This window comes from Carassius auratus, chromosome 34 (genome assembly GCF_003368295.1).
Source record: "Carassius auratus strain Wakin chromosome 34, ASM336829v1, whole genome shotgun sequence".
Lineage (NCBI taxonomy): Eukaryota > Metazoa > Chordata > Actinopteri > Cypriniformes > Cyprinidae > Carassius > Carassius auratus.
In genome coordinates, this window is record NC_039276.1 from 24883810 (window position 1) to 24903339 (window position 19530).

The window sequence follows — 19530 nt, forward strand, 5'->3', positions numbered from 1 at the left end:
GACATTTCTATGTTCTGTGTTTATTTGGTTGAGCATAATATAAAACCAAGTAAAACCTGGATTACCGTGACCTTGTGTGACATCACCCATTATTGGGTGGTCCTCAGTGTCAACTGCGGGATCCCAGAGAGACAAGCGTATGATTTCACCATCAGGACCCATTATTAGGGTGCCCACCGCTTGGCCTCCCTGCCATTCTGACAAACACAGAGATTCAAACTGTGAGACTAAAAAAGGAAAAAGCAGACTGTGCTCCACATACAGGCGATCCAAGATGTAATAAAGCATGTAAAAACGCATGAATGTCACTGCATTAGAAACACTGACATGCATAGTAACATTGACATAGTGGCATAGATAGCATTTTACAAAAATGTGTTGTCAAACTTTGTTCATAGTCAAAATGAACATGAACAGCAGTCTGATCTCAAAAGTATTATTGCACTATATTTTCACTGTTTTTTTATCTTATTTTATGTGAAATCATTTCTAACTGTTTTAAATTCATTTTAAATAAGTACATTTTTTAAAAATTTTAAAAGTTTTAAAATTGCTTGTTTTATTCTTGTTCTTCATTATTATTTTACTTTCTTTTATGTAAAGCACTTTGAATTACCCTTTGTGTACGAAAAGTGCTATATAAATAAACTTGCCTTGCCTATTAGGCTTGTTTACACATGTGTTTTGTATGTTTGAGTATATTCCTAAACCTATAATATAGATAAATCAACAGCATCTATATAAAACGAGAGTTGATATATATATATATATAGGCACAGCTTTTGAAAAAAAATTATATTTAACAATCCTTTATACTATATATATATATATATTTGTATTGTTACATTTTACTATTATCTAGATCTTTTTAATCTATAAAATAGTTGTATTATTTATTTTATAATTAATTTCTCGATGAGCACTATTTGTTCACACAGCATCATGCATTTAAGCTACGTTTTTAAAAACTCAGAGTTTAAATTACAGTCTCCAGGGTCACAGCGTCCTAGACACCAATATTTTAATGATTCATAAAAATAAGATTTCAGTTGGGAGATGTTAGGATCATGATTTTTCGGTAGTATTACAGCACACTGTGAGTGTATATTAGCATGGGTTGTTGTTTGCGTTTAGCAAATGATTGAATGTTTGGTCCCAGAAACAGAGAGACTTGATGTCAGACTTAATAAGTGGAAGACCTTTATGAAGCATGCTGTTACCTCTGAGCTCCAGAGGGAGACAACCTCTAGTGATTCCTGTTTGTGTTTCTGTTGTGTCTTCAGGGTCATGTAGGTTCTGTCTGTACACCGCCATGGAGCTCTGTTTACCTGGACCCCTCCGGCCCACCAGGGGGGGCAGTGGACCAAGAGGGGGATGTTGATCTAAGGGAATTAAAGGTAAAGGATTCGTTAGTTCAACAATCTCAAACTGAACAAGAAATGACTGCAGAAATGCTCAGGTTGAATCTACAGCAGTGCAGCGTTCTCATAGAGCCTCGTTGTGCCTGGGTCCCTGAGCGCTAATGGACCACTGAACTTTAGCCTCTGTGTTGTTATTTACCATATCAGCCCCTGGGATCTCCCACAACCCCGTCCTCACTCCCCACTGCTCTGCCTGTCTAAAGACTTCATTTAGCTGCAGCCAAGCACAAGCTGAGCCACACATGAAGAGGTGCTCGGCCCTCAGAGGGGGGCTGCGCTCTTCCACCAACGCTAGCACTGCTTCACTGCAGCCCTGGAGCTTACAGCTTAAGGCAAGTTTGAGGATGGTACGTGTGAACTAATGAGAAGTAGAAAGGCAGTCAGCAGAGTGAAAAGTTAGATGGTTAAAAAAAAAGAAAGAAAATGAGAAATTGGTAGGACATTAAATTTGTCACGGTATGGTTCAGGCAAAGATAGGTCTATTTGCAAGAGGTATTTTTTACAAGGGCTAAAAAGAAAGCACACTATTAAATGGGAGCAAAGGAGAAACACAGGAACAATGCAAATCAACAGTTATATATTGACAAGATCAGACAAAAAAAAAACAAAACAAAAAAAACAAGGAAACAAAAGACACAAGGATGAGATAATGAGCAGCTAAACAAGACACAGGTGAAAAACATAATCAGTAACCATGGTGATAATCAAGCTCAATCAGAGGAAGGAATAAGGGTAATATCAAAATAAGAGTCTCTAAACTGAAAAACACAAACAAAACATGACAAAAGTAAAGTTTAATATATTAATATTAGTCAATGCATTAGGTGTCACAGTACTTTTAGATAATTTATTAATTTAAGTACTTTTCAGCATTCCTTTTCTAAATGTAATAATGCACTTTTAACATTTTAAGTCGTATAAATGAACATTAGTAATTAGTAACCTTAAAAATATTGGTTGCACTTTATTTTACAGTACGTGTACTAACATGTACTTATAGTGTACTTACAGTGTATTTATCTAAGAAAGTTCTGGTAATACAAGGTAACTACATGGGGTAGGGTTAGGTTTAGAAGTAGGTTCAGGGTTAGTACCTAGTTATTACATAGTTATTCTAATTACTATAATAAGTACATAGTATGTACATGAGGAACAGGACTGTAAAATAAAGTGCTACCAAAATATTGTTAATTGTTTGTTCACGATACCAGTGCGTTAACTATAATCAGTTGAACCTTATTGATAAATTTGATCTAAATAAATAATCATACATTTACAAATAAGGTTGTGGGTTCAAGTCTCGGGCTGGCAATACCATGACTGAGGAGCCCCTTGAGCAAGGCACTGAACACCCAACTGCTCCCTGGCCGCTGCAGCATAAATAATGCCCACTGCTCCGGGTGTGTGTTCACTTTGGATGGGTTAAATACAGAGTACAAATTCTGAGTATACTTGGTTGTATGGCACATCTCTTTAACCAATTCAGCGTGTTAGAATGATTTCTGAAGGATTACGTGACACTGAAGACTGAAGTAATGAATCTGAAAATACAGCTTTGCGTCACAGGAGTAAATAACATTTTAAAATATATTCAAGTAGAAATCTTAATTTAGGTTTTAATAATATTTCACAATTGGCATTTAGTAATTATGTTAATTTCAATCAATTTAATTTACCTTTATCCACCATAAGGTGAGACAGGCCAGTACACCTCAACGCTATTATTATTATAATTATTATTATTATTATTATTATTTTTAATCAAACAATTACTGCAAACGTACAATTAAACAGTATTGTTTTGAACTATTGTGTTTTTGAATTTTATTATTAAATTCTAGTAGGATCACTTGATTGCAGACTCATTGGTAACACAGTTACATGTACAAGTCTGAGTTTTGGCAGTGTTCTTGTATTTTTCATCACTTCACCAGTTTTCAATACCGCACTGCCATTGACTTTCAGGGAGAGTCCTTTTGAGTTCTGTGCTTGAATAGGAGCCCCAGGTGTTTTTACAATATGTATTTCAGCAATATTAGATCTGTTTTGTCTTCTGACAAGATTTTGAGATTTCATTGAATTCCAGCACCAGTTTTTGAGTTTGTTGGTTAATGCTTCAGTTGTACAGCACTGGGCATAAAGGTTTATATTCAAAAAGATCATATCACAAAAACGATCTTTCTATGATGGATTGTTTTGTAAAGCTCATGCATCATGAGTTGTCATATTTCTTTCAGCAAATATGTTGGGAGTCATGTGTGAATAAGCAGCTATACTGTGTTGAACCTGAATGATAAATACATCTATCATTACCTCCTTTTTCTAGATCATCAGACCACATGACATGTCCAAGGTCCATTTCTATAATCCTGCACTTGCTGTCAGAGAGAGGGTCCTGTTTTCTTTGGTCTATCCCCACTGCATGCTCCAAATCACCACATGGCTCAGTCTCCTTTACAGGGGTTCTGTGGAGTTCATCTGAGGCACAATAAAGAAAGAATGGTTAGTTAAATGCGACATGATGAAATAACACATTACGCTGTATTTATAGTTAATCGTATGCAATGTGATGTTGCATACCATCTGGCTGATGGGTGTCTGTTTGTTCTGTTTGTGCAGGGAAAAGCAGCAGCACTTGGCTGTGCACGCGTCTCTCTGAGGGGTTTTCATGTGTAGTTCCCACTTTGATGTCAGGGAGATGGATGTGTAGGTCCCTTTTTGGTAAATTCTCACAGCTGCTTTTTTTCTCCTTTATTTCCGTTTGATTCTTAAAGACAGTTCCAAAAGTATAACATGCAAGTGTTTTTTTTTTTTTTTTTTTTGGAATTCACAAGAGACAAGGTTGTTATGTTGTTTCAGAACATTTACACAGTGCTGGGAAGGTAACTTTGGAAATGTAATGGGTTACAGATTCGAAGTTACCCTATTTAAAATGTAACTATTTCAATAAATTTATTAAAGTAATGCAACTGATTACATTTGATTATTTTATGAAACATTTAAAGCAGGCAGGGTTAACCTTGCAGTAGTGCTCAACACTGTCAGAATCCTTCATCATTTGAATTAAGGTTGTAGTAATTCAATTTTAAAGCACAGCCACCACAAAATCAGACTTTAGCACCACTGTTTACTTTGAGATCGTTCAGAGGTTAAATACAGATTTAAAATCATAAGAAATAGTTTAATGGCTATGATACTGTTTTTGAAATCAAATCTTTGCATAGCTATGACAGTTAATCTAAAAAAAAAAAAAAAAAAACATAAACCCAAAATAAGAAATTAAACAATTATCATTTAAACGTGTCCTTTTGTTCAGAGCAGTCAGTGCAATTTTGGAAAGAAATAAATTAAATCTGTATGTGTGTTTGTGCTCTTGTTTTTGTGACATATCAGGACACAACTCTGTATAATGACATCGGTATGACACAGGTATTACAAGGAGAGGGTGACTTATGAGGACATAACCCATGTTAACCCATTTTTCAAAACGCTTATAAATCATACAGAATGAGTTTTTTTCAGAAAGTAAAAATGCACAAAGTTTCCTGTGAGGGTTAGGGTTAGGTGTAGGGTTGGTGTAGGGAGATAGAATATACAGTTTGTACAGTATAAAAACCATTACGCCTATGGGATGTCGCCACTTTAAAAACAAACAAACGTGTGTGTGCATGTAAGAAAGTATTTATTTGTTTTTGTGGCTCAAGTGGTGGAGCATTGCAAAGTATCACAGTTTCCACAAAAATATTAAGCAGCACAACTGTTTGTAACTTTGATGATAATAAGAAATATTCCCATATTAGAATGATGCAGAAAATTCAGCTTTGCATCACAGAAATAAATGGCATTAAAATAGAAAACTGCTCTAATAAATTGTAATAAAGTTTTTCACTATTTAATCATTTCTGATTTACAAATGAAGAACATGACGAGTGATTATCATGCAGGAGTCAGCAATATCAGCAGTATCACTTTAGAGCAGATGTTAAAATGCAGAAACGTAAAGAACAGAGAGACCAACAAAAAAAAAAATACAAATTATAGGTTCATTTATATTAGTGATTTTGAGGTTTGTGCATGAATAAGAGCCCCAGGTGTTCTTACAATGCATACTTCAGTAATATTTAGAAAATGTTTGACAAATCTTGTCAAGATGTTGTCATCACAGAGGTTAAAAGTGGAAAATGAGATAAATGTGTCTACAGACGTTTTGTGGGATTGCAATTGCCAAATACTGAATTCTTACCATTGTTAAAGTGATGTCAGAGCTTGAGTTGACCAGTGAACTCTGGTTAATGGGTGGTAAGTGGAAAACGGTGAAGCTGGGATCTGTTTCTATATTCACTCTCCTCATGTGAGTTTCACCTCCGCAATGTCTCACTTAGACAAACATAGATTGCAGAACACCAGATTTATAACTTCATGCTTGAATCTGGATGTCACATATGGATTTTATGGACTTTAAATGGTCGCTAAATGCTGATTTAGTTCTTGTCTTACTCTGGCGGGATCCCTCCATGTGTCCACCGTAGTAGTTGACCCGTGAGAGTGGGCTGCACTCCAAAGACGAATCCACATACACTGACCTCAGAGCGCACATCTCTCCAACACCACCTCCACTCTCCATCCGGCTGCGCTTCCCACGGCCGCTTAGATCCTGGGGATGGTCGATCAGATGTGGGAGTATCTGGTATATGTCAGAGCGAAATAATGAAAAGCTCTTTAGCTGAGTTTTGAAGTTATGGTCACATAGTTTGGAAAAACACATGGACTTAAAAGTGTACTTCATCTTAGCGTTTCTGCTCCACGTTTTTCATTGTAAAGGCTCAAAAGCCAAATTCTCCAAATAAACAGCAGTATATTACATCAGTGGCAGAGATTAACCAAGAAAATGAAATCAGATGCTGCTAAAGGTCAGATGTTTACTTATGAGTAGACCTTTCCAAGTGTCTGGCCTTATGATGCCAAAAGCACAGTGTCGATTAAATGGTCAGAGGGAATTTCAGGTCACTGTTGGAAAAGAGAGGAAAAAAGCCAGATGAACATACTGTAGAGGTGTTTTTTACGGTTGCTGGAGTCACTGTTTGATCTTCAGTCTGATGTGCTGGTTCTGTCTCAGGAATCGGACTCATGTTAGCTCTGCATGTGTCAGTCGCTATCCGGAGACTCTTTACTTGTCTTTTCCTCTCTTTCGGTTTCTGGTCTTTCTGTTCTTTGGTCTTAAAGGTCATTTCTTCATCTGGAATCAAGATCATTATAGACATTAGGGGCGACCATTATTTTGTGTGTCCAATTTCACAAAGGCTTGAGAAGCTGCTTATGGTTGTAATGGTTTAGGAATCAGTTTTTACTTCTTCTTGGCAATGGGAAGGGTTTTCCAAATGTAATGCTTTCAGTCCCGGCATGAATAGAGTGCATTCAGAGGCAGGTATCTGATATGCGTTTATTAAAGATGTAAACATTCACCGTCTGAATGGATTTGAACTAAACACTGGCCCAAACACAGTTATATATCTTGAGTTTGTTCATTGTGTTCGCAGACATTGCTGTGCTGCACAGGATTTGTTGATCTAATCAAGAACTGCTTTTGAATAGTCACCATTTATCTGATCGTTTGTGTCATTCGTGTTTTATGAACTCTACCTGATGGCGCCTGAGCTTTCTCCTGGAGTTGTACATGTACCAAACCTTCCGATATGGGTGGTAGAGGTCCCAGGTCTGCCCTGTTGGGCCGAGGGGAACAGAGGAAACGTGGCTGGTATCTGATCTGATTAGTGTTTTCTCCTGAAAAACAATGAGAAATATCATTTTATGCTAGATATATAATGTTCTTTTCAAATGTTTGGGGTCTGTAAGATTTAAAAAGGTTTTTGAAAGAAAAGCTGTTCAGCACGCTGCCTTTAGTTGATAAAAAATGCAGTAAAAACAGTAATAATGGGAAATATTATTCCAATTTAGAACAACTGTTTATTATTGCAATATATTTTAAAATCAAGTTTATTCCTGTGATGCAAAGCTGAATGTTCAGCATCATTACTCTATTTTTCAGTGTCATACGATCCTTCAGAAATCATTTGCATAAGCTGATTTGCTGCTCAAGAAACATTTCTTATTATCAACGCTTTTTCAGCTGCTTAATTTAAAAATAGAAAGTTCAAAAGAACAGCATTTACCAAAACCAGAAATCTTTTGTAATATTATTAATGCCTTTACTGTTACATGAGGGTGAGTAAATGATGACGGATTGGTTTGTTTGTTCAAATTTTTAAGAACTTATAAATGACTTTAAATAAAGATAATGTTAAACCATTTTTTGCCCTTTATTCTATATACCTTTAAAATATATAAAACACTGCCCAGAGTGTTTAGAGCGTCTCACCTTTAACTTGGCTTGAATTATAGTTTTTCTCTCCAGGTCTGTGATGCATGCTGATGTTCTGTGTAACATGTTTATCTGGCAACAAGGGGTGTGTTACACCGGCAAGAGATCCAACCTTTGACAAAAGGAAACAAAGAATCATATATAAAGAGCATGTGGTTTATTATTATTATTTTTTACATCTTTATGATTTTTCAGGTCTCTCCAAACATGTTCCACATTATCTCTTTTGAAACCGCTCAAACACAACGTTCAGTTATTTTCAAGGTCATCTGTCTTTATTAGCACGATGGATTTCTCTGCACGTGGCCTCCCCTTTGTATTAAACACCAACAGAATACGAAAACGTGAATGCCGAGCTGGAAGTCACACTGGAATTCTTTTGGATGCAAAACCTTGGGATAGATTGAAAAGAATATAAGAGAACTGACATGTTTTGATCTCCCAGGTTGAGCATTTAACAATAATAAAGAGGAACCAGGTGCCAATGCTTTGAAAGCAGTTCCTAAAAGAGTCTAAAAAAACAAACTACAATACACTGAAAATATAAAAAAAAATTGGTGTGTATTTTAAAATATGCACTTCAATTTGTTGTGTTTTAATGCTGAAAGAATTATCTGTAAAGTTTTCTGCCAGGACATTATCCGTTTATCTCTATTCTTGATTTGTTTTTGTTTTTTCATTTTATTTTGTTTTAATTTTTGTGTTTTAGGACTGCCAAAATCGTGGCATTTAAAAATGTTGAAACCTGGTGGATTGTAAATGGTTTTCCATGTTATTATTATAATTTTATATATATATATATATTTAGATTGAGCTTTATCAATAATACAGATGTTATGTCAGTAATAATGAGCATTATTTGTCTGAATTCAGCTTGCGTTGCTGAAGTTATGGTGGCCATTTTTGAGTCCCTGAAGCACACCTGTGTTGTTTAAATTCTGCTGTAGTTGAACGTTACAGATCAAGACTTCACATGGGCCACCCACAACCAAAGGCCCTTCTCACTGGAAACCCCTCCAAATCCCTGTCCAAACCCTCATGTCTATGAGGTAAACACACTGATTACTGCATTCAGCTCCCATCACCTGGATCATTCCCCTTTTCCCCGAGAGGGTGCCGTCTCGGTCACATACTGCAGCAATTTCTCGGTGTCATTGAAGTTGCTCTTTTCCTGCCGATCACAGAGTATTCAGACAGTTTCTCATCTGATGGTTCATGCGGGTTTATGTTTGAATGATGGAAGTTGGACATTGTAAAAATACAAAAACTAAGCCACAGGGGAGTTTTCATTTTCATCCAAAATGCACACCTGATTCGATGATCCTTTTGATTTCTTTCCTCATCGACAGATGATTTTCAGGGGCACAGAGAGAGGATGGATTAATGTGCATATAATGAGGGAACAGTCAAGGGCTGTGGAGCATTAGCAGATTGTGCTGGACAGGAATTGGATAGATTATGGACTGTGTGGTTATGTAAAATCCCTCAGGACACCTTTATTAAGATTTGCAGCTCACATCTCACGGAGGTCAAACGGCACATTATGGGTAAATCACCAGTTTGATTGACCTGGAATGTGTGGAAACTGAAGACACCTTGAGGACTGACCGTGTGTGTGTGTGTATGTGTGTGTGTTGCGTATTGACTGCAGTGTTATCTGCCTGGCCCAGGTGCAGCTAAAGCGCTCAGTGAAAGATTATGGAGTGAAATGTAAAATGAACACACCACATTTCCCCTATTTGCCATCAAGATGGGGTTACCTCCGACCAGAAGAGTAGAGGTGCAGCGATCAGGGCTGGTAACTAATACCGTCACCCTGACCTGAACCTGAGTTTCAGCTTTTCTGGGCAGTAAAATTCTGTAAGATTTACTGTGGACTGGTCTGTCCCTCAAGTTTACGTCCCACCTCTCTTGCTCTGCGGCAATCAGGAGGCAACTTTAGGCAGATCTGCACAATGGTTCATTTGTATTTGATCTGGGGCTCCCAACTGAAGAAATTTGACAGATAAGGAATCATTTAATGCAGTACTCGGTCTTATACGTATATGTTAACTAATACATTAATCAGATGACTGTTCTGTTCAGCAGTCTTTTCAATATCTTATGTTATTTAAACTTGACCATTAATCAAGTAATGAATGATGTTTCCAGAACTTCACGACCAGGAACAACATTCTTTTGTGGAACAACCACTAAATATTTATTTAAAATAAGACTGTACTTGACATTAAATGCCACTTAATTGTTCATTAGAAACATAGGCATGGAAGTGTTTACCACTTTTCAGTACACTTTTAAAAAGTGAACATTGCACCTTTGTAATGAATTTTTGTTTTACACTTTAGATTAGGGAACACATATTCATAAACTCCCTATTTGCTGCTTATTGGATAGGGTTAAGTGGTCTAGAATATGGTCATGAAGTAATATTTGCTTTATTAGTACTAATTAACAGTCAATATGCTGGTGATATGCATCACAACAAATGTTTTCTAATCTAAAATGTTACCTAAAGTTTCACTTTTATTACTGTTAAGTAATATTTAAAGAAATTAAGCACAAATGCTATTTTGGGGATTTCCGTTTTTCATTTTCCTACCTAATGTTGAAATTGATAAAAATGACAATATATGCTGTCTGTGTTATAAAAAATAGGGAAAAAAACAAGGCGCTTTTTTATTTTATTTGTGTAACCTGAAGTTTGAAATAGAATAGCTCAGGCAATGAAAGGCCTAGCAACTTCAGACCAATGTCATTTTTTTCTAACATTTGTCTGCTATTAGAGGAAAACAGAAATGTCTTTCTATCCTAATCTATGCTAAAGTTATTCTATTCCAACTGAAGGAAGGAATAATACCATTTTTGTATAAAATTTTAGTCTAAATAAGTATGAAGTCATCTTTTGCACACTTGCAGTATGGAATAATGTGATCTCGGTATATTATTTTACAGAAAACACTCAGAAGTTACATAAAAAGCTTCTGTTTGTGACAAATAGTATTATTTATCTTGTTTCACATATGATGAACCATCTCAATACAATGTGCTTTTTTTGTGTGTGTGTTTTCTGAACAGTCTTTGAAAGAGAATAAGTCAAATTACACAATAGCAACATGCATAAAATTATAAAAAATATCTGGTCTATCACAATCTAAAATAGAATCCACAATCTCCAGCTTCATATCATTTCATTTATGTCTATTCTGCATCGTGTAAAGATTGGGAGACCTCGCCTGTCTCATTCATATTTAATATTTTGATGTTTTTCAGCGTGTCTGTTTGTTTCGGTTCTGATTCAGCATAAACACGCTCCCCGAAGCTTCTACGCGAACTTCGGAGCGTCAACAAACTAATTTATGTTTATTCCCCCAGTACTGTACTGATTACTGTAACTTCACTGAGATGCGGTCAAATACTGTACGATATTGAAAATAAACAGATTAGCTTATTGCTACCGGAGCTTCCAGGCCTCAGAATAAAGAATCATATGTATAAAAGGCAAGTAGCACGCGTATAGGCTTACCAGATGCGCGTCCTGGCCTCTCCACGGCGGTGGCCACCCATAACTTGTTTTATGAATATTATGCATTATAAATCCGGAGATTCGGCCGCTTGTAGTTTTGCCTCGCGTGGCCTTTGTTTAGAAGCAGCCAAAAACTCGGTTTCCCAGAGACCATCGCGTCACACGGGCGGAAAGGAGTGGGCAGTCGCTGTCCAGTTCCAGCACCCCCGCGGTGCTGAATCACACCTTCGATTGGAGGGAACGACTTGTGAATGGCAGCTATTAGGACAAATAGCGCTTCACAAAAGAGGTCAGATGTCTATAGCAGAAGAAAGGCTTTTAGACCCATCTATATGAGTTGAAGATCTTGTCAATCATACAGCTCTTGGAGCGCTTTTGCGCACTTGTACAAAACGCTTTATATCTCAGCAATGGAAGCACGCAGAAACGTAAAAATGGTCTTGTTTGAAAGAAGAGATTCTAATCTAAAAGATTTTATCGAGTATATAGGTATGCGTGGCTGTTTGCGGCTGACTGAAGCGGTGCAAAATGTATAAATAATAATTTGCAATAATTTACATCGCGATTCTGTTGAAGATCATTCGATCTGTGATTGTCACACAATAAAATGATCTACATCATCAGATTCCTGAGAATGAGAGCTTTCTTGTGATATATGACTTGACTGTTTTGTGAAAAATATTTTAAATACACATTCTTATGAAAACGTTTTCGCAATCGTTAGATGGAATTTTATGGGGGGGGGAATATTTCTTAGCTTAATTTGACTACTTTATGTATCATAAAACAATTAATGGTATTCTTTGTAAAGAAAACACTCTAAGCTTTCAAATGAACCCACCATATACCATATACCATATAAGGAAGGATATGCAAATGAGACACAAACATATGGCATGCTATTTTCGGACCCGGTACCAGGTCTGCAGAGTTTAAGAGTACTTGATTATAATTTTTGATTTCAGTAAAAATGACACAATATTTTGACTTTTAATGCTGATTTAACCAAATTTAAACGACAAAAACAATATATAAATATAATATAAATTACCTGAATCCTAATTATGTTAGTTGAAAAAAAGCATGTTAAAGTTCAACTAATTGCATTTAATATTAATTTGAACTATACTACATTTGAATTTGATTGCAATTGACATGCAAACATTAAATTCAGTTTGCATGTAAGTATATTCTTTTAAAGTGTATTATATCTGAAAATAAGTACTCTTTATAAAGTGTACTGTCATTGTACGTTTTTCACAAGGATAATAATGTAGAATTGGTGTATAACGTTTTCTTAATTCATTCTTCTACTTAGATTTACCTTCCTTTTGCCAAAAGCCAAAATGGCTCCAGTCAGGTCTTGCAGTGTGTGCAGCTGTTTCTCAGCTTCCTGTTTCGGGCAGCTCAGAGCCTTTCTCTTCCTGTTAACCTGGCAAGATCGGTATGCCAGTGCAAGGTCCTCTGAATACAGAATAAGAGGCCCTCTCCTCGTACTGTAGGTTTTCGGAGGCGCAGGCTCCAGGCCTCCAAAAATACGGCCACTGCTGGTAAGATGCAGCAGTGGAGGCTGGGATTTCCAGTTGAAGTAATCCTAGTTAAGAAAAAAACAGTTTTCAGTTGACTGTGTGGAAGAGCATTCAAATAAATCAAACTTTATCTTTGACTCATTGAAACTGGACATATATAGACAGAAACATTTACCTGTGGTTCAAAACAGACCTCCAGTCTTCCGGCATGACCGTCTTCATTTGGCACAATTTGGCCATACCCACGACTCAGCAATGACAGGACAAAATCATTCATTGTGGAGTTGATACTGTTCCTCTGAATGAATGCTACAAAAGATAATCCTATCATGATCGTGTCCTTATCATGTACTGAACAGCATGTTTTTAAAATCACACCAAAGGTCTTTTTAATCTGGAATAACGATAGTTTATAGCAAACATAAAACTCACTCTTAAAAATCTAAATTCTTTATGGGCATCTGTGGATCCACAAACAGCTTTTAACATCTATGGAAACTTTCTATTCAGGTTCTTTATAATGGAAGAAGTACCTCTGAGTATTAAAACTTCACACACACACAAAAATGGTTCAGTGACAGGTTCTTTGGGAAACCCATTTTTTTTTCTCTTCTATTGTAACCCCCCCCCCCTCCCTTTTTGAACATTTAGGTAATTTAGCTTTCAGAAACCTTTTTTTTTTTTTTTAACAATAACAACTTATTGAGAGTCAGCCGTTTTTGTTCTCATGTTTGTTCTCGTACCTCAGTTTGTGGCCCAGCTCCCCTCTCCTCAGCGACCATTTCTCTGTAATTCAGAATGCATTTGAGTGTTCGTTCAGCATCCCCGCCTGCTGCTTTTACATGCTACAGAATCATTTCGACCCATGTTACGAATGTCTGTGTTTACTGAGCTTAGCAGTTGCCAGGCTCTCCACAGCTCCTCGACTGAGGACTGTTTTCTTGTTGCCTTGGTTGCAACCAAGCAATTACCCCTCCTGGTCAGCCCAGCAACTCTGACTACCTTAGTTAAACCCGTCCTAAAATACAAACAAAGGGAAGATGACAGCTCACAGCTTTTGTGAATAACCTGAACGGAGTCTCCTGCACAACATGTCCTGTCATATGCCCGGGATAGCACGTCTTTAATTAGTGTTATTGACTGTGCCACAAGGAGTAGACTTTTCCTTCCTTCACATAAACCCCTGCATCAATCAAATAGACAGGAGAAATCGTTCAAGCTTACAGCTAAAGACTTGCAGGATGTCCTTAAATAATGTGAGAGGATACCGTGACAGTTTAGCCACAAAACAAAAATACACAAAGAAAGCCACTGGGAGTGATGTATGACAGCAGGTGTTATTGTGTCTGGCACGGATAATAATCATGTTTCAGGAACAGTACATTGGTTGTGATCTTTTTACCAGCTCATGTCTTTAACTATACTCTTGATGTCCAAGAGGTTGGAGGTTTATGCTGAGCTTCACAGTTAACTGTACAGGGAAGACTTATTCAACCTGAACCACAACACTAGCCTCTTCAACCACATCTCCATGTGCCTTGAGTTACGTGGTGAATCATTTTATTGCTCCGTGAGATCATACTTTTTGATGGTGAACAGAGCCCTAGTCTGGCCACCTGCAGGGCTCAACAGGCTGATGAGGACAAAATGTTAGAGGATACTTAACATTAACCTGCATACACCCTCTGTGCTAAGCTCTTGCTTTTTCTGAACCTTTTAGTCTGCGTTGAGTATTGATAACCTCTTATTGTCATAAGAAATTGCCTCCTTTATATAATTGTGATCTTTTTGAGCTTTATATCATTTGTGGCCCAAATTGAAGTAATTCAAAATTAATGATTTATGTTTCTATTCATGTATTTAACTTTTTTGGAATTGTTAATGTATTTTTTCTTTCTTTTTTGAGTAGCCTACTGAAGCAGGAACAAGTTCTGTAAAATGAAATGTTAAACTTAGGGATACTACTTCAACAGTGGGCATCCTATTTACAGATTATTTGAGTCACTTTTGGCTTAATATAATATAACATACTTTGTTTCAATGTCTGTATTCATCTGCTGTTTGTTATTAATTATTCATTATTATCTTAAAGATAAATTTTTGCTCTGTGTGTACACAGCATACAATATAATTATTGTTACAGAATGCGATTCATGAAATTAAATATGCATTCTATTGAATTCATGATATAATATAATGCAGTATAGATTAATTGATTGATTAATTCTCCTTTGCAGCATGCTCATTTATATTGTCTACTTCTTTCAAGGCTGTAACAAAGCAGTCCGTTTAAATATATTAAAGCTATCCAGTAGTAGGCTACAGGAGATTAATTTTGTGCATGGGATTTTGAACGAAACTTATGCTTAACAATAAAATACAACGTATCTTTCGTTGCTTATCTTGAAACCTGTTCATTCATAAGACTAAAATCAACTCTTATGATCAAGTGTTCTCCACACGAGTCGCCTGTGGGTGGCGCCAGAGCCCAGGCTCCATCATCAAGGTGCGGGAGTTTCTCTAATAAACACTTTATTATTATTATTTTTCTTTTACTAATGCAGTAAATATAGTTGTATTTGGGGTGATTTACTCAGGATGACTTCGTACTATTTAAAATTAAATTAGCTATGTCATTTTCGTTTTACAAGTTAGTAGCCTACTGTAATATCGCTTTTGGCTCAACAAAATTGTCACTGAGCACTTTATGATTTGCTTAAAATTGTTTTTCAAAATTGTTTTCAAATATATATATATATATATATATATATATATATATATATATATATATATATATATATTATAATATTATATATATTATAAAGGTTTTGAACAAAACAAAAACTGTAATGCCATTTGTAAAGTCAAAAGAGTCCATTCGTTAAAAATCTAATCATTTTATTCAGCGACACTGTACAGATACAAAGGTCTCTTACCAAATTAAAAGAATCAAGTAAAAACAGCAAGATTATTTCATAAATACATATATTCTTTCAGAAAATGTGATTATTTACACATCGTTTAAAGGGTGCTTGCATAAATTCACAGCTGTACACATGCATATAAGTAGGCTATCCCAATCCTACGCGTACTTGACGGTCCATGTGCGCCAATGTATGCATGATTGTCGACGGAGCGCTGCGAAAGTCATCCAAGTCCCCTGTTAAAACAAGGATAGGTACATGTGTATAAGGCAAATTGCGTCCGATACTTTCAGGTACAAAACTGTGAGCGTTGTGCAGATCATTCAGTACTGTCCACAGAGATCACATCTGCAAATGCTATCGTGTTACACAGAAATAGTCTTTTTCACATACAGATAGCCTCTATGAGAAAAACCAATAGTTAAACAGACTCGTGCAGACGGTCCGTTTCAACTCTGGAAACGTCTAGGCACACAGTAGTGTCCACAAGCATCACTACACAAGTGTCTTTTCGCGTAACAGTTCGCCATGTCTGCGCTCGAGACATTATCACAGAGAAAAGTTGCATGGTCAAAGTCTGACAGAGACTATATCAGGTCGAGCCGCTCTTTTTTCATACCGTCGTCTCGCCTTGATTGCTATTGCTGAGCCTTTTATAAAACCTGCGCCACGACTGCAGAGTTTTCCCAGACCATATCCAGAATCCAGAGGTGATTCCCACGATCATGGTCATCAGATACTTTATCATGAACACGGTGAAGTCGGGAGACATGGGGGCGAAGTTATTGACCGGGCAAGGGACGGCGAACCGCTTACACGTTTGCATGTGCCAGGTCTTCTCCCACTGCTCGCGGAAAGCCTGCTCGTAGAAGTAGCACGCGATCACGATGGTAGCGGGGACCGTGTAGAGCACGCTGAACACGCCGATGCGCACCATCAGCTTCTCCAGCTTCTCCGTCTTGGTGCCGTCGTGCTTCATGATGGTTCTGATGCGGAAAAGCGACACGAAGCCGGCGAGGAGGAACGAGGTGCCGATGAAGAGGTAGACGAAGAGGGGCGCCAGGACGAAGCCACGTAGAGAGTCCACGTTGTAGATGCCAACGTAGCACACCCCAGTGAGCATGTCACCATCCACTTGGCCCATGGCGAGGATGGTGATGGTCTTGACTGCTGGGACAGCCCACGCGGCCAGGTGGAAATACTGAGAGTTGGCTTCAATGGCTTCATGACCCCACTTCATTCCCGCAGAGAGGAACCACGTTAGGGACAGAATGACCCACCAGATTGAACTTGCCATGCCGAAGAAATAGAGGATCATGAAGAGGATAGTGCAGCCCTCTTTTTTCGTGCCCTGCGCGACGGTCTTGTATCCATCATCGCTGAACTTGTCAATGCAAACGACTTTGTCTTCAAGGAAAAAGCCAGCCGCGTACGCAACAGCCACCATGAAGTAACACCCGGAGAGGAAGATGATGGGCCTCTCCGGGTAACGAAACCGCCTCATGTCCACTAAGTACGTGAGAACGGTGAACAGTGTACTAACACAGCACAAAATGGACCAAATGCCCACCCAGAGCCGACCAAATTTGACCTCTTCCTCTCTAAAATACATCAGCCCGTTGGGTCTAGTGGGCTCGCATGGCGCCCCGCAGTCCTTTTCGCCCATGAAGTGGTACTTGAGATAAGTGGGCACTTTGAGCTGCAGCGGACATGTGAACTGCTGGCTGGGTCTGACCACGTTCGGCTGTAATGTGATCAGTTCTGGGACGTAGGGCGTCGGGTTTGAGGTCGGGCTGCCCGCGTCCGAGGTGTTCTGACCCACGCAGATCTCCCCCGCGCCGTGCACCGGGAAATTCTCGCACTGCAGTCGCTCGGGCCACTGGAAGCCGAACTTGTTCATCAGGGCCTCGCAGCCCTGTCTCGCGCGCTCGCACAGGGAGCGACACGGCGGGATGGCTTGCTCGAGCACCGTGCAAACCGGCGCGTACATGGAGCAGAGGAAGAACTTGAGGTCCATGGAGCACTGCACTTTCACCAGGGGGTAGAACTGGTGCACCTCCAGCCCGGCGTCCTCCTGATTGGTGTGACCCAAAAGGTTGGGCATGATGGTCTGATTGTAGGCGATGTCCGTGCAGAGAGGTATCGATATGGGCTGACAGAATCCGTGCTCGGGAATGGAGATGCCCTTCTCTCCATGATTCTGGCCACCGGATGGCTGCAGGGCCAGGGTGAGGAATAGAAGAAAATATCGAGTAATCCCGCAACAGAGTTGCATTTTGAGGAGAGCTGTTTTTGGGGGGATTCTGTTCGAAGTAAATTAGGTTAGCTGCTCCGAGAAAAAAGTTTCTGTGTGAGCAGTTCGTATGCGTTTAGACGAACAAAAACTTCTCGTTTGAGCTCCTTTCACGACACTCGTGGTCTAAAAGCAATCATGTTAGGCAAATGAGTGGATTCGGGAAGAAAAAACTGACAAACAGTCACCAAGTGAGAAAATACATCCAAACTAGATCCACAACGAGCGCATGGTTTTCTTCCTTTTCTCCTTCAATGTTTGTGGAGAACCTTTCTTCTGTTATTTAAAGTTTTCTGCCCGCCTCTCCAAATCCTGCGTGTAAGTCTGTATCCAATGACTTCAGAGCTGCATTTAAGAGTCGTGTCGCTGCTGGAAAAGTTGAGTCGGATATCTTGGGCAGAGTGCGCTTTCCTCGCTTGTCTCGCGTGCGCTCAGTAGACGCGCTTCTCCCTGACTGAAGGTTTGAGCGCAAGTGAGGCGCGCATACAATAATGTGCCGTCGGTTTCTACACACCCCTCATTCAGATTCACCGGCCCTCTGTGTAGGGCGCCTTGAAACCATTAGCGGTTTAGACCAATCACAGGGTTTGTTTTCCTTTGCGTCTTGCTTTTGATTGGTCATTTTGGATGTAATTGTGGAGGGTTTCAGCTATCAGAAACTTTCCTATAGAACAGAGAAAAGAAAAAAAATCCATAGGCTGGTTCTTGAAAGTGTAGTAATTCACTGGGCATGCAAAACCTTTGACGTGACTTATACTCAGTCAAATTTGGTTTCTCTATTCAAATCCATTCTTTGTTTTATAAAATCCTTCAAAGGATAATTGTGTATGTTGTCACCTTAACAATTAAAACATATGCATATTGATTTACAAATCCAAAATTTGGCAACACTGAGTCAGTGTACAAAATGCAGTCACCCTTTTATCTGATAAACAATCAGCTAAATAGTTTAGTCTACTTAAGGGCAAAGAATGCAGAATTAAATGTACATGAAGAGTGTGTCCATGTAAGGAAGAGATTAAGAGAAAAACTACATGCAGTCTGTCTGGAAAATTTTGTGATATTGATTAAGGTACAGATTTAAAGAGGGAAATAAAAAATTGCTTAACCAAACACAGTTTCAGTCGTGCCAAAAATGCGGGGGGAAAAATTCACAACTTCAATTATAAACCAATTAATTAATAACTGTCAGAGATCAGCGATAGCCAGAGCTATTGGCTTATTGAATATCTTATTCTTTATCATAAATAAAATATCTTCTTCTCACTGCTGGAGTGTGTTTTAAAAATAGATCTGAGCTTTGCAGCTGTATGCCTGTTACTCGGTATGTTAATGTGAGGGCTGAGGGAGATGATCTGCTCTATGGACCTCAACATCAATCACACAGAGCCCAAAGCTGCTGCCTCAGAAATGAGCGCTATGGCACGCTTATTCTGGTGCACACCGTAGCTCTACAGCAGC

The 19530-nt window shown here is 38.4% G+C and overlaps 2 protein-coding genes across 4 annotated transcripts in view; both read right to left on the reverse strand.

The window, feature by feature from the left end:
* kiaa2012 (KIAA2012 ortholog) overlaps positions 1 to 13764 on the reverse strand; it is a 31089-nt gene extending 17325 nt beyond the window's left edge. For all 3 annotated transcript variants that reach the window (XM_026218754.1, XM_026218755.1, XM_026218753.1), the window contains exons 1-12: positions 13596 to 13764; positions 13028 to 13161; positions 12648 to 12917; positions 7798 to 7912; positions 7062 to 7202; positions 6467 to 6657; positions 5919 to 6105; positions 5665 to 5798; positions 4002 to 4188; positions 3735 to 3899; positions 1221 to 1382; positions 66 to 197 (exon numbers count right to left, since the gene is read on the reverse strand). In XM_026218754.1, the coding sequence (XP_026074539.1) occupies positions 66 to 197; positions 1221 to 1382; positions 3735 to 3899; positions 4002 to 4188; positions 5665 to 5798; positions 5919 to 6105; positions 6467 to 6657; positions 7062 to 7202; positions 7798 to 7912; positions 12648 to 12917; positions 13028 to 13129 (1786 nt within the window). In that variant the 5' untranslated portion in view covers positions 13130 to 13161; positions 13596 to 13764. The remainder of the gene's footprint in view (positions 1 to 65; positions 198 to 1220; positions 1383 to 3734; positions 3900 to 4001; positions 4189 to 5664; positions 5799 to 5918; positions 6106 to 6466; positions 6658 to 7061; positions 7203 to 7797; positions 7913 to 12647; positions 12918 to 13027; positions 13162 to 13595) is intronic.
* Positions 13765 to 15729: 1965 nt separating this feature from the next.
* LOC113053607 (frizzled-7-A-like) lies at positions 15730 to 18546 on the reverse strand. Its single transcript, XM_026218756.1, has one exon. It carries the CDS (start codon positions 18049 to 18051, stop codon positions 16390 to 16392), a length of 1662 nt encoding a protein of 553 aa, XP_026074541.1. The 5' UTR covers positions 18052 to 18546; the 3' UTR covers positions 15730 to 16389.
* Between the last annotated feature and the right edge of the window lie 984 nt (positions 18547 to 19530).